The sequence below is a fragment of the Falco naumanni genome, chromosome 8 (assembly GCF_017639655.2).
Source record: "Falco naumanni isolate bFalNau1 chromosome 8, bFalNau1.pat, whole genome shotgun sequence".
NCBI classification, from domain to species: Eukaryota; Metazoa; Chordata; class Aves; order Falconiformes; family Falconidae; genus Falco; species Falco naumanni.
Window position 1 is genome coordinate 18690456 of NC_054061.1, and position 14599 is coordinate 18705054.

A 14599-nucleotide genomic window follows, 5' to 3' on the forward strand; every position below is an offset into this window, starting at 1 on the left:
TGCAAATGCCCCAGCAGGAAGGACAACACAGGAAAAAAAAAAACCAACCAAAAAACCAACACAAAAACCCCAACTGAACCTGGGTAAGGAGATGGGAGCAAGGAGAGGGATGCTTCCCGGTGAGAGGTTTTGTTAGCCGACATGGCTGGTTGCTTCGCTGTGAGAATGGCTCTCGGCGCTCCCGCCGCACACACCTCCAGCAAAATAATTGTCTGGTGCCAGACACACTTGGCTGTGCCTGTTGTGTGCAGAGCGCGCCAGCCAGGGGCTGACGGCCACCCACTGCTGTCATTCACCAACATCCTGCTTTTTTGTCTCCTTTTCATCCCTGCCTGTTGGCGGATGAGCTTTAACTCCTCACACCGGAGGTGGACCTGCAGAGACACGGCAGGTCGGGGCAGCTGGCGGCGGGGAGGAGGGCGCGCGGTGGCTGCTGTGGGGAGGCTGGGGGCTGGCACCTGCGCGCGTCCCCTCCCGCTGCCCTGAGCTACCAAGGGTCTCTGCTCACTTCGCGACCTTGGTGGAGGGCCAGGCCTGGGGAGCACCTGGATTTAGGGAAAGCCATCTGCTTTCCCCACCAAAGGCTTGCACTGAAGCTCCTTGTTTCAATTTAACTGGTTCCTTTGCTCCTTTGGGGTCCCGGGTGGAGAAATGACTCTCTTCTCCTATGGGTCAGTCTCAGGTGGCTGCAACTCTACGCTGGGCTATAAAGCCCTTGCAGATAAGGTACTGTTTGCCAAGGGCTCTCTCGTGCCCCAGGGCTTGTGTGGCATGTCCTTCATCCAGGGTGGCGTTGGTGGTGAGGGCTGTGGTGGGCACCGGCAGCTCCTCCTGCAGCAGCAGTGGTCGCGGAGCTTGGGTGCTGGCTGCGAACATGGGGCGTATTGGCAGGTTTCTAAGGTGGCTTCATCCTCCTGTGGGAAAGGTGAGGGGCAGTCCTGCTCCTCGGGCTCGGTGCGGAGATGTGGCTGTCGGGACAGTCTGCTCTGTATAAAAGCAGTGGGGAATTTCGTTCTCCTGTCTGCTCCAAAGACTGCAGAGGGAGATGGAATAAGAAAGTAACAAGGTGTCCCAGCGGGGAGGAGGGACATTCTCACTGGCGTGGGGTAGTGAGTACTGGGAGGAGGGCTTGCCCTTTGGAGTTTATCCTTTGTCTGTATGTCTGAAGACTTTTCAAGTAAATCACGAGCTGATCAAAGAGCTGGCCGAAGAGCCCTCCAAGCTAAACGCGCTCTGTCTGCCCATGTTAGGGTGGGTGCAGGCTGAACACTTGCATCATCATCATCATCACCTGCCAGTGTGGCACTCGCCGCCTCAAAGGACCATCCCCTGTGCAGGTGCACAGGGCCAGCCCCCCAGGTGGAGAGAGGAGGGGAGGATGCTCTAGTGCAGGGAGGAGAGAAAAGGGCTGAGAAAATTTTGGATGGAAATGTGGGGCTGAGTCTGAACTTTAAGGATGATCTGGGTCTCCAAATATACTGAGCTGTCAGTGCTGAGTCTTTAAACCCAGAACACCTCAAAATAGGCGATTAGAGATATTGCCTCTTTGCTTTGCTGCTCTTTCCTTTGCTGCTCTTGTTTATAATGCCACAGATGAGGACTGGCTTAGTTCTGTATTTGATTTACTTTTTATATTAAGATTTCACATGAGATCTCCTTTTCTTAATCCAAACACTTATGGTTTGAATGCAGAATAATATTTGAGATTTTTAAAGTACCTTTATTAAAACATAAAACTAATTTTACAGTTCCAACAGGTCTCATTTAAATACCCAGTGCCAGATGCCTTTGGTCCCAAATGACTCTAGGTGAAAAAAAAAAAAAAAGACTTTTAAAACATCTCATGCAATTAATATGCAGTAAAAGGCAAGTAAATAGTCTTACCTAAGCTGTGCACTGGGGGTAATAGTTTAAGAAAAGCCCTGTAATTAATGTGTTTCCAAATACAAATACATGACACCAAAGGTGCTAAAGGCAGAGTTAATGTGATATCTGATTTTTTTTTTGTTATTTCTGTTGCTGCTGCTCTGAGAATAGTCGAAAGAATAGTGCTATGTCTGTAGGGAGAGACCTTTTCAAGTGGACTGATGCAGAGGACACTCCTCCAAGAGACTCGCTTTGCCTACAGTTGGTTCCAGAGGATGTGTCCCTGCATGTGCTATCAGTTCTTCTCCACATCTTTCAACCCTTATCCAAAAATAGTCACACTCTCATATTCTTATCTAAGAGTGACGATTTTCTATACTTCATTTAATAATGCGTTATCTTTTATTTGGCAAAAGTGAGCTTCAGCAGCACCAGGATTAAAAAATCAGGTATCTCTGAAATTGTGTTTGAGTCCATTTCTGAGAGCAAGCCCAGTTTAAAATCTTAAAACATAGAGGAATTTTCCCCATGTGCCAGAACATTTTTTCTGGTAGGTTGTGCTGCTGCCTCTGCTCCTCTGGGTTCCAGAGCCACAAGAATCCCATTGAAAATACCGGAGCATCCTGCAACTTTATTTTCAGCATATTTTTATACTTGCTGGAAGAAGGGAAAGTTACAATGAGCCTCTTTGAGAAAATGTGTGAGCATGCTTGTATTTCTATCCATAAAATGAATTGTCATAATTTCAACTTTTACTGGCACAGATGAAGAAGGCTGCTTGGTAGAACTTAGCATCTTTGTATATCAGGCACGGCTGATAATCTTAATTCAAACAACTCTGCAAATGCTTTACGCATTTCTCCTCATTAGCCCCATTTTGGAGCGCTCACAAATACAGCAGTAGAACCTGGATGGACTAACTTTTGGAGTACGTGAAACCATCATGGTGTTGGCGTACAGGAAAGATTTATGTGTTTGGGACTCCTTGGTAAGAGGATACAGTGGTGCTAACATCACACCTACTTCATTGCCAAGGATGAGCAGCCAGCCACCAGGCTGCCCAAGAGAGGTGGGTGAGTGCTTCAGAGTAAATGCGGTCTGTCCTACGCTTCTGGCAACAAGTAAAGCAGCTCTGGAGAAGCAAGAGTACGTGGGGTTCCCATAGCTGTCATTCTCCACTTATTGTTATTTTTGTGTACATCAGTATTTTTATTGGGTTCAGCTAAGACTGGTAACAAGAGAGTCAAAATAACTTCAGCAGGGTTTGTTCTTGTGGTAATTCTAACCCTCTGTGGGACAGAGGAGGTTCACGCTATTTCCAGACCCAGGAGACTCCAGTGCTTTGGATGCGTTTCAGCTAGGCGCTCAGGGCCAGGTCCTGAGGTCCTTGTCTGTTGGGCTTGACTATGTCAGTAGGAGTTTATTCAAATGAGAATGATCAAAGACATCAGGGTTTGGCTCTTTATTTTTCATTTTAGGTGCTTTTTCAAGCATAACAGAGCTTCTGAACTTTTTTGAGGCTCATCCTTCACTAATTCCAGACTCGGAGCCTGGCAGCTTGTCAAGCAGTTTTCCTGCCTCTGTAGAAATACTGTCCACTTGAGCCGTGTTTGGAGGCAGCAAGACACCCTGGTGAGATAGAGGAATTTCTGTGCTAACATTTTTAACGTTTCTCTTTCCAGGCCTACTTCTTAGTCATTGCAAGTTTGCAGGTGGCAAAGTTCAGTGCAGAATTTGTTCGCTGCCGCTCCCCGCCCAGGCGTTTTTAAAGCACACATCCTATCGCCTCCAGTTTTACTGGATCTTGTCTAAATAAGCTTATTCACTGTCATTGAAGCAACTGCCAAAATATTTTTAGTGTCTCTTATGGTGAATTATGTATAAAACATCTGTGAGAGGCCAAGTCTGATTCCCCACTGCTTAATCCTGTTTTCTTAGATCTACAAATGGGTGCAAATGGCTCTGTGTCAGAAGGACAGTATTTTACATTCATTTTTCACGTGGGTAAACGGCGATCAGCCTCTGGGTAGTACAGGCTTGTGCCAGTAATACAGTGCTTATACTTTTCATGTTGTGCTCAGATATTTTTTTGTTTGTTTTTCACATAATCACAGACTCAGGGATTTATTAAATTTTTATTTAAGTTTGGCAACATCTTTAACGCCTACCTTGGTATTTATTCTGGTCAAATGTCAGCTAAACTATCAAATATTTTCTATGTGTGTGGACTGATAAAAGACCTTGAAGTAATGAATTTTCATTTAAGCTTCTCCCCAGATGTGGTGAATAGTCTATAGGGACAGTGCCTGGAAGCTTTGTCATCCTCTAGGAGCCCGGGCAGTCCTAAGGAGAGCACTGCTTTATTTCAGAATCACCTTTTTTTCCTTGATATTGCCATTCTGGCATAAGCAACCCATCTCCTACAGGGCGGGGAGCAGGCTCTGCCTGAGGATGCTCGGGGAGGACCAGCAGCTCAGCATCGTTCCCAGGGCATGTTTTGTTAGCCACTGCTGAACTCGTACTAGGATTTTTTTGGGTGGTTGTCCCTACAGGTGAGACCACTGTAATGGTGTGACAGGCTTAAGCAGCAGAGGTTTCACTCATGCATGAGTGATATTTTATTGCCTGAATATCTTGGTCTGTGCACCCCGTAGGGTTAACTGCTGCGGCAGTGTGTCATGCTTGCACATCTGTCCTGGGCTGGGTACTCAGACTGGTGTGGTTGGCACCAGCGTGGATGTTTCTGCATGTCTTGGCCTTGTGTCATGCAGACGTGCCCAGTGAGCACCGAGGGGATTGCTCAGCATCCTGGAAATGGGACAGGATGCCTTCTCGGTGTTAGATGGTTGTTTGTGGCTGAGAGTGCCTGAAAGCATCTCCCAGGCTGTTATCGGCTAGTGTGGAGGTGGAACCCAGAGTGTGCCAGGAAGGGGAATGTTATCCCTTGTTTGACAAAAGTGTGGTCACCCTGCACTTTTCTCCATCACATCAAGCCCTTGGGGTGGTTGCAGGTAGGCAGGGCGAGGAGGTAGCCCTGCCGGGGGCTGGGGAAGGGAGAAGCTTGCACCTCTGTGTCCAAAGCTGTGCTCCCAGCGTGTCCAACTGTGTGGCCAGTGGCAGAGGCGGCACCCTGAAGCCATGTAGGGGTCTTTATCAGCACTCGAGGGACTTCCGATGTGTGTGAAGTCCTTTGTGTGAAAGTATTTGCAGGATCAGGTTGCTGCAGTGTAAGTGCCTTTGAGGTCTTTGCTGCATTATAGATTTTCTTCTGATGTCTCCCATGCAAATATTTAACCTGTCTGGTTCCTGAGAGCTACTAAGGCCGTTAGGCGGGTGGCAGGTTGTCTCTGCAGTCTTTCCTTTGTTCACACAGAGCCCTGCTCACCTCCCCACCCCAGGATCGGGCAGCGAGAAGTGCTGCAGGGGACATGGCACTTGGCGTATATTGACGTGTTGATGCTCCGAGGGGCTCATGCACTCCAAAACACATCTTTTTCCCTAACTGCACCAGCCGACCAAGTAAAAGACAGGATGTTTAAAGGAAAGCCTCATTTAGAAAAATGGCATTTTTTAAAGCCTGGGTTAAGGCTGGGTGTGCCACTGCTGGTGCGGTCCCCCTGCACTAACCCTGGGTAGTTCCCTTGTGCAAAGTGGTGGCTTAAAAAAGGAAATACCTGGAGCCTTGATCTTGGAGCTGCTTTTACTCCTCCTCCCCACGACCATCCCTTTTAATAATTTGACATACATAGCATATGCTCATTCAAGACAGACTTGGTGAGCTAATTGCAGTGGTATGTGGGTCAGAGCTCTGCCCTCCTGAGCACCAACCTTATTGATTTCAGTGGTTACTCCTCATTTGCACCTGAATAATTGAGAAGGGAGTTGGGTTATATGCATTATATGCGTTATAACTATTTAAAATGATACAGTTTGGAGGAATATACAAGTGTGCAAACAAAACTTGAGGATGCAGCCTCACTTGTTCATAGCCCACGGGCTTTATTAGACCCTCCAGACTTTACCTAATTTTGGCATTTTTCCCTCATTACATCATGAATGTGAAGTGCTGACAGGGTCATTCTCTCCTATGTTGTGGTCATGTAAGGGATTCACAGGGTTTTGGTGGGGGGGTAGGCCGTGTTTGAACAGGTTTAAACTATTTTAAGCACCCTTGGCCATGCTGGGGTTCATGCTGGAGGATTCAATCTTATCAGAGAGGAAATTTTACTCTCCCATCAGATGCAATACATGCTGTGAACTATGGAAAAGCACTTTCTCTCAGTTCATGGCACCCGAGTAACTAAATTGGAGAGTTGCTCTCCGTCACCGACACTGTGGTCTCAGCCTTGGTGTATCTGCGCATCCTTCCTCTTCATTAGCTGGAAATGGTTTCAAGGGCAACAAAGGCAACAAGATCTTGGTCCCCTCTGAAAGCCTTTTCCCCAGGAGATCTGTTTTGGCTGGCCTGCTTCGAGGTGCCCGTGCTCAGCCTAAGTGGCTGTACTTTCTTTCTCTCTGTGGTTTCTTTTGTGGAATTTTTACCTGGGGGGAAAAATAAAAAAGCAAAGGTGGATAGATTCGAAGTATCCAGTCCTTCTGTGCCTTTTTTGTGTTTCCCCTTTTATCTCTTTACTTATCTGAAGCTGGCTGGTGCTTAGGATTTTGTGATAGGTGCATGTAAACCTTACACTTCTCAGGTGCCGCCTTCTCCTTTCTTTCCCTGTGCTTTTCTGGCTCCTGTCCTCCCACTCCCAGGAAATATTTGAAAGATAATTTGGCATATTTTCTGCCACCTTCACATATCTCCCTGACTTCATGTTTTCTTAGCTGGAAGATAGCTTTTCAACATATATATATATATGTAATCCTTTTCACCTAGACTTGTGAGGAATTCTAGTCTCTTCCAGTGGGAGTTTTCAGGAAGGTTTAGGTTAAATGGGCCAATAAGGCAAAAACATGTAGCAGAAGATCTCACCCTCTAAAGACATCTTTTCTCTTTTGCTACCTCCCGCTCCCCCCAGTATATCAGAATATCTAGATGTCAAAGAATTTAAACAATAATACCTGATCTGACGGCTAGAGTGCAGAGCTTTTGAAAATGAAGATTGTAATCTCTCTACAGTGTATCCAGGGACCAGTGGGGCTGAAGTCAGGTGTCCTGAGAAGCAGGCTGCCGTGGGGACACTTGGTGGGACTTATTTTACCTGAGCTTTCAGTGGAAATTGCTTTGGAGATTTTCCCTGGTGCTTTTGTGTTGCAGCTGTAGCATCTTAAACATAGAGATGAGAGCACGAGCCAAGTCCAGTTTAACTTAAATCCTCTCGGTGCTGACTGAGCTCCTCTGCTGCTGCATGGCAGTGGGGTGAGAGACCTCAGCAGCCCCTTTGCTGGGCCAGCCTCTGTCCCCCTGAAACTCTTGTTGCAGCGTTCAGGGCTGGGATTCATCCCAGCTGATTTTAACTGATAGATGTGTTGTGCAAGGTCCCAGTCTGGGCTCCTGATAGGATTTAGGGAGATGCCTGCTGGAAAAAGGAGAATAGGCTGGAAGGGGTGCCTTAGGCTGGAAGCCATGTGGGTTATGAACCCAACCCTAAAGCCGCACTGATATCTTTTGTAGGAAAGAGGTAAAGGATCCCTATAAATAAGAATGTTTCCACCATCTTAAGACTCAAATTTTTCAGAAGTGGGTACCCATGGGTGGCCTTAGCCTGTACTTTGGCAGGTAGGGTCACAGTGGAGAGCAGATGGCATCTGCTGAACCTCCTCCCCTCCACTCCTCTCTCTTAGACATTGGGTGCAGGATGAGCTCTGGGGCTCGCAGGCCTCCTCGGGGCACTGGGGTATGTATGCTGGTGTATTTACTGCTGGAGGTGTTGCACTGGATGCTTGCCCATCAGCTGCTGCTCAGCCCGTGCTGTGGCACTAGCCGGGGAGGGATCTCAGCACTGGCATAACCTTTGCAGCCCACAGGAAAGGTGACTTCCATTTAGTTCTAAATTATGACATTATTTTATTAGATCTTTAAACTTTATTTAAATTCTTTATTTAAAAAAGGGGAGGAAGGTATCATATTTTAATTAGTAGCGGTGCCAAAGGAGACCTAGATTAATTATTTGAAATCACTCCATCCAGATGGTTTTAATTTTCACAGCAGGGAACCGGCATCTTTTTAAGGTGATATTTTTCAAATTAAAATCAGCTTGGATATTACTCATACTGGCTGCAGAGTGAGGGGGTGGGGAACACGAGCCGGTGTGCCCTGTGTTTGTCCACCCAAGCGCGAGCTGCCAGTGGGGACCCACGTCGCAGAGGTGCGGGTTGCCGGCTGTCCGTCGGGACCGCAGCTTGAGGCTCTCGCGTTGGAGCGTTTTATCAGCGTTGGTTCCTACTTTGACTGGTGAAAGCTGGTGTCTGCTGTTCAGCGGTATTCTTAGCAGCTTTAGTCACGGCACTGAGACCGGAGCAGGCGAGGAACGCCTCGCAGCTCAGATGGGAGCTTGCCGCGTCCTGTCCTTGCCTGCGTTCAAGCTGTCAGCCCTCGCTGAACCCCTTCGGTGGGTGGCCCTGGGTCTGTCTCTGTGCCCAGGTGGATTTGACACGTGATAAACTCCTCGGCACTGACTGTTGGCTATCGTTTTTGGGCTAGTCCTTGGCACCTCTTGTGCTGGCTCCATAACGGTCCCTCGTGTGCAGGCTGCTGCTCTCTCCCTCTGAGGCTGGCCGTTAGGCCTCTGCTCATGGCGGGGGAAGATCTTTCACAGTCACCTTTTTAAAGACACTCATACTTTTGGCTATTCCCTTCTCTATTAATGCTGCGTTGTACCTGAGCAGCCTCCCTGAACTTCTCAGAGCAGTGGACATTCACCAAGTTACATGCCATACTGGTTAACCTCCTCTTGAAGACTGGTCTTTGACCCTGTGTTGTCCTCCGCCATCCTGGCTTAGCTTATCTTGATATCCTTACTGCGATATTTCTGGCTCACGTGGCCCTTCCTTTTACCTATAGTAGTCACTGGCTCCATGCCACCTTGGCAGGTGCGGAGGGAAAGCCTGCAGCACCCAGTTGTCGCTCGCAAGCTGCTCTCCATCATGGATACCCAAAGCCATGGTGTGTCTCTGAAAGGCTTAGATAAATATCCATATTTATGCATGACTGCAAATAGTATTCTGCTATAATACAGGCTTTATCCCACTTGCTGTGGGAAAGAAGTTATTCTTTAAATATTCCCTGTGATAACAAGTTTAACAGATAGACCTAAATAAATGTAAGCAGCTAGTAACTGGAAAACCCTGAACTTGCATATGTGACTGAGCTGCAAAGGAAAAACTCCTTTTAGGGCCCTTGTGAGTTAAAGGTTTGTGATATTTGCACTGCTGCAGAAGCCAAAAGCTGACTTTACAAGTGGGAAAAATATTAATGTGTTTAAATGAAACAAACTCCTATTTCTATCCCCATGGTAAATCCTTACAGTGAGCATATTTGCTCTTAGAGGGTTTTAAAGTTTGAAATATGAATGCCAAAAAGAATGTGACTTTTTGCAGCACAGATCAAACATTCTCCAGAGTTTGGCAAAAGCCGTGTTTCTACGGTAGGGCTTGGGTCTTACAAGCATGAGTATTTCCAGAGCAGGACCGTGGATTTGCACTTGCTGACACTTACACATTCTTGTGTTGTGTTTTGACCATGTCTCCTTTCTCCCCCTCTGTATCGGAGATGGAGCTGAACCAAAATGTCCAGTCTGCCTGTTCCTGCCTCTTCAGGGAAATTCCTGGAACCCGAACCTTGAGCATGACTGGAATTCATGTTTAGATCAGAGATGGAATAAAACGCTGAATTTGGACTTGTCTCGGTTTTTGAGATGGTGATGGCACGCTACACATCTGGGTGGTAGTTTGGCTACTTCTGCAAATACAGTTGTACTAGGGCAGGTGGTTTATGGAGGTGCAGCAGAAATCTGTCCTCTACTGTGGCTCCTGGCAGTGCTGCAAACGAGCTCTAGCCTCACCAAACGTGTGAGGCACTATGAAATTGGGCATATTTCCCCCAGGTAGAGCAGGAGTCATGGACCTGGACTGCCAGAAAGTAATTAGTGACCTCCTGGGAACATGGCTAGACACACAGAGGATGTCTGCAGGGCGGGTGTTCATCAGACAGAATAAGCAGTGCCAAATTTCTCCCCTGCTAGCTGTTGTGGTGAGCTTCGGGACATCACTGCGATGTTTTGCGCCATGAGCACGTGGCTGGACCACTTCTGTGCAGTGTTTGAGGGCTGCTGACTGTGGGGACAGGAGTTTTGTTCTTGCTGTGCTAATCTTTTATCTTCATGAGAATAAAAGCCACATTCTTACTGTCCAAGAACCCTTCTGCAGCGTGAAGGAGAGCATTAGCATTGAGCTTGATATTGCTGATGGGCTGGTGGGGTTGGTGCGGATGGATGAAGCACACATGTGTGTATGCACACTCTGCTAAACGGGCATTAAATCTGGAGCATCCACATAGAAGCCAGTGGAGACGTGTCAGATCTGCACCTGTGACCAAGCCCAGAGCTCAGCCCCTGGGTGGTTCCTTGGGCTCTTGCCTTGCAGAGCGTTCCAGCATCGTGTGGTTCATGTAGAGGTGATGGGACAACATGCTGATGAGCTTTGCATGCTCTGACTTAATGGGACCACATTGGTAAATGCTTTTTTTTCCTTCTTCCTTTACAAGCCCAGCTTCTAGTGGAAACAGACACTTTTGGCAGTCAAGTCCGGATCAAAGGGAAGGAGACAGACTTCTACCTTTGCATGAACAGGAAAGGCAAGCTAGTGGGGAAGGTAAGTGTTTCCCATTAATTCATTTGTAACATGAGTGTTACCTTTAGCAGCCTCCTGAAGGCTGTAATGATGTGTTCGAGCTTCGCCTGTCAGCCTCAAATGAAAAGCAGGACGGAGGGGACGTGGGGTTTGCAGGGCAGCCCATGCCCTCCCCGAGCCCTCCCCCACACCCCTAAAATCGAGCTCTGCAGCCACCCCTGGGATTCTCTGATGATGCTTCGGGTGTGGTGGGTTCATGCTTTGTGGTTGTGTTAAACTGACATGAGATGTCATCTCAGCATCCCAGTGTCGTGGCCGTCTCCATAATAACTTCGTTACTTGATCTTTCTTTGGAGGGAAATTCAAAGTAAAAGGGCAAGTGGAGCACTGTGCTGGGGAGGCTGGTGCTGGGGAGGTGGGCAACGTCAGGCCCCTTTCAGCGGGGAGCCACGGGAAGCTGTGACAGAGCTAATACTGGAACCTGAACATCGTACCGGGGCTGGGCCTCATGGTTCTAGCATTACAGGGATATTTTATTACTCTGGATCCCCACACAATGGAAACGTAACAAACTCAGCATATTCACCCATCCAGCTTAACTTCTTTGCTGAAGTCATATTTTTTATGTATTAACTTGGTTTTGTAACTTAGGCAGTTCTTCTGTGTTGTTGGTGAACCTAGAAGCTTGCTAACCAGGCAGGAGCTCGCTCATACCTAAATTATCTCCAAAAAATAAATGTAAAATAAAATAAAGACCCCCTCCTCCACTGTGTGCTCTTTGCACCACCAGCAATTGAAATCTAGCATCTCTGTGGCTGTGAAAAAGGGAAGCTGAGTTTTGTTTTGAGTCAACACAGCAAAAGCCATACTCCCGAACAGAAACCAGAAAACAAATTGCTCTGATGAAACATTATTTACTTTTGTGGTCCTGAGCATGACACCTGCGGGACAAGCGCCTGCCCCGGGCATCCCTCCTGCCACTTCTGTTTTCCTCACGAGCAGTGTGGATGCCTCTGTCGAGACTAAGCCCAGATCTTTGGCAGGCAGCTGCTAGCCGTGGCTGCCTGCCTGGGCCACTGCCGAGCTGCTTTGGCCAAGCAGGTAGCATCCAGGGCGCTGCTCAGAGTTGGCAGGGACTTGGAAATTGGTGCTCCAGGAGGACTGGACCAAAGCAGCTGGTTCTTTCTGCTCCCTGTACCTCTGCAGTGCCATTGCTGCTTTGAATGAGATTTTGGATCTTGGACAAGGAAATTTGTTTTCTAACCAGATTTAGACCTCTCAGGATACATGTGGATGCTTTTGAGGATTGCACTGAACACAAACCTGGAGTTTTATTTTTTTGGGGTGTGTGTGTGTGCCTTAGTTTGATTTAATTTTTATTTTTCTGTGTGCCTTAATTTCCCATCCTTTAAATGTGATAATAGCACTTTTTCCTGAAATGTTATAAGGATAATTTTGTGGATATTGATGAGGTGCTGATACCACAGTAACGGAGACCTTAAAGTATTCAAATTAGATGGGGTAAAATGAGCATGAAATCTTACCTTTTCCTTTAATAGCTTTTACCCCAGGGCGGATCAGCAGTGGTACACAGTGCAACCCACATCCTTTCCTGGTTTGTGCTGAGTGTCCAGGAGCATCTTCGCAAAGTCAGAGGCAGTTTTTCAAAATGTGTTGTATATTTAGGCAAGATTCATCCCTTGATTTCACCTGTTGGGCACCAAGGCAGGACAGTTCTTTAGCTTGTCACCTTTCATGCAGTGTAAAGCTTTTGGTTATTTTTCTTGATGTGCTTTTCATAATGTTAAGTTGGCAAATGGTTTGCTGTTACAAGAATAGAATTATTTTTTTTTTTAAGTATGAACCTTCCCATCCCAGACTGCTGACAAATTCACAAACCAGCCGACCTGAGCAGGAGGGGGTACGGAGAATGGTGTTTGGAAGGAAAATGTTCCAGACTCATTGCCCATATTAACAGCTTCTCATGAGCAAAAAAAGAAAATAATAGCATGTCTTCTTGATACCAAAGAGTGTGGTTTTAATTAGTATCATAGTTTCAGCTCTTTTTGTGGCAAGAATTTGAGGGAGTGTTTTTAGCTTGAATGCTCTAAACAGCTAGTAAACCCCAAGGAAAACATTAGATAAAAGTTACGCCTGGGTTTATACAAATGTTTAAGTTCAGTCTGGGGGTGGAGGGGAATGAAACCCATAAACTGATTGTTTCACGGTCGCCCCGGTATGTTCATTTGGCAAGAGAGGAGCCATGGGACCAAACCGGGTCTTTTTCTCTGCTCATTTCCTATTGCCTTACACTGCATAATCCCTAACAATACCAGCGTATGCCATCTGGCTTTGTTCTCCTCCTCAGTCAGCAGTTTTGGATCCCCCCCAGTTGAAAACCTGCTTTGAATTTAGTCCTTTTTGTTTCCCATAATCACCTACAAAGGGTATTACAGACCGGAGCAGGTTGTTGTTGTTCTCAGCTGGAACTGGTGCCGAATGCAAGAGCTCCAGGGGCAGGGCTTGCTCCCCACCTCGGAGCCGGTGGTGTTGCAGGAGAACAGACTAACCACAGGGCTGGGACGAGCAGCCTTTGCCTCTTCATGTCTTTATCAGAAACTGCACCTATGCCAGCGGGACTGGTGGCCATCGGACAGAACTTTCTCAGGAGCCCCAAACCTTGTGTTTTCTCCCTCACTTGCTTGTTACCAACTGCTTGTTCATGGCCAATGTTGGCCAAAAGGCTCGGAGTCGTTTTGCTCAGGCTTCTAATTTTATTTATTGTTGCAGCATGCAACTGCTGAGGTCACTGAAGCTCTATATGCTGCTTATGAAAACTGGAGACAGGGCAGGTATTGTACAGGGAGTGAACTTTCTGTTGAAAGTGGCCAGCACTAGGGGAAAACAAATTGGGTTGTGTTTCTTCATTGATTCTTGGTGTTATATTGAAGAAAGGCTCAAGAAATGTTTATTTTTTTCCTTCTGACCATATTTTTTTGCCTGTCGGTTTTTGGTGCCTCTATGTATAGACACGTAGAAATTGTAGGTCCTGAGTTTTCTGATTTTGCTGAAGTTTTCTATGGAACACTGAACTTTATCATAGAATAGTTTGGGCTGGAAGGGACTTTCAAAGGCCATCTAGTCCAAGCCCTCTGCAATAAGCAGGGGCATCTTCAACTAGATCAGTTTGCTCCAAGCCCCATCCAGCCTGACCTTGAATGTTTCGAGGGATGGGGCATCTACCACCGCTCTGGGGAACCTGGGCCAGTGCTTCACCACCTTCATCGTAAAGAATTTCTTCCTTACATCTAGTCTAAATCTACCCTCTTTTAATTTAATGTCATTACCCCTTGTCCTATTGCAACAGGCCCTGCTAAAAGGTTGGTCCCTGTCTTTCTTACTGGCCCCTTTTAAGTGCTGAAAGGCTGCAATAAGGTGTCCCTGGAGCCTTCTCTTCTCCAGGATTTATGGTGGAGTTATATTGCAACGAGAAAGTATGAAAACTCAGAACAGGAATGCTAGGTGCTTTTCTTCAAAATCTTTTGGCTTATTATTATTATTCCTGTTTATTCATCTCGAGCTTCTTACAGACATGGGGGAGAAGGGGACTATGAAAGGTTCAGCTGTGCTTCCAAGGACAGCTGCAACGTGATTTATCCACTCATGACAAGGTGCAACGTGCCTGGTCACCTCAGACACAAGGACTCTGAATTTTTGCAATAATTCAGTATTAGGGGGGAAGAGGAGCTAAAGGTCTCTTGAGGAGCTCTGAGTTTCTAACTGTGGTTCTCCTGGGGAGCCCTTCTGTGTTATTTTCTCTGTGCCTCAGCTTCTCTTATCTCATATGTTGAGATAAGGGTGTCAATAAAGCGGGGACTTCATGTTTGTAGAAGACTGACAAAGGTAAGTCTTTTAAGTCTCCAGAGCAAGGATTAGCAGC

General features: G+C 46.8%; 1 protein-coding gene across 1 annotated transcript in view; it reads left to right on the forward strand.

The window, feature by feature from the left end:
• FGF18 (fibroblast growth factor 18) overlaps positions 1–14599 on the forward strand; it is a 73045-nt gene that overhangs the window by 43418 nt on the left and 15028 nt on the right. Inside the window, exon 4 of the mRNA XM_040605191.1 lies at positions 10574–10680. Within this exon, the coding sequence (XP_040461125.1) occupies positions 10574–10680 (107 nt within the window). The remainder of the gene's footprint in view (positions 1–10573; positions 10681–14599) is intronic.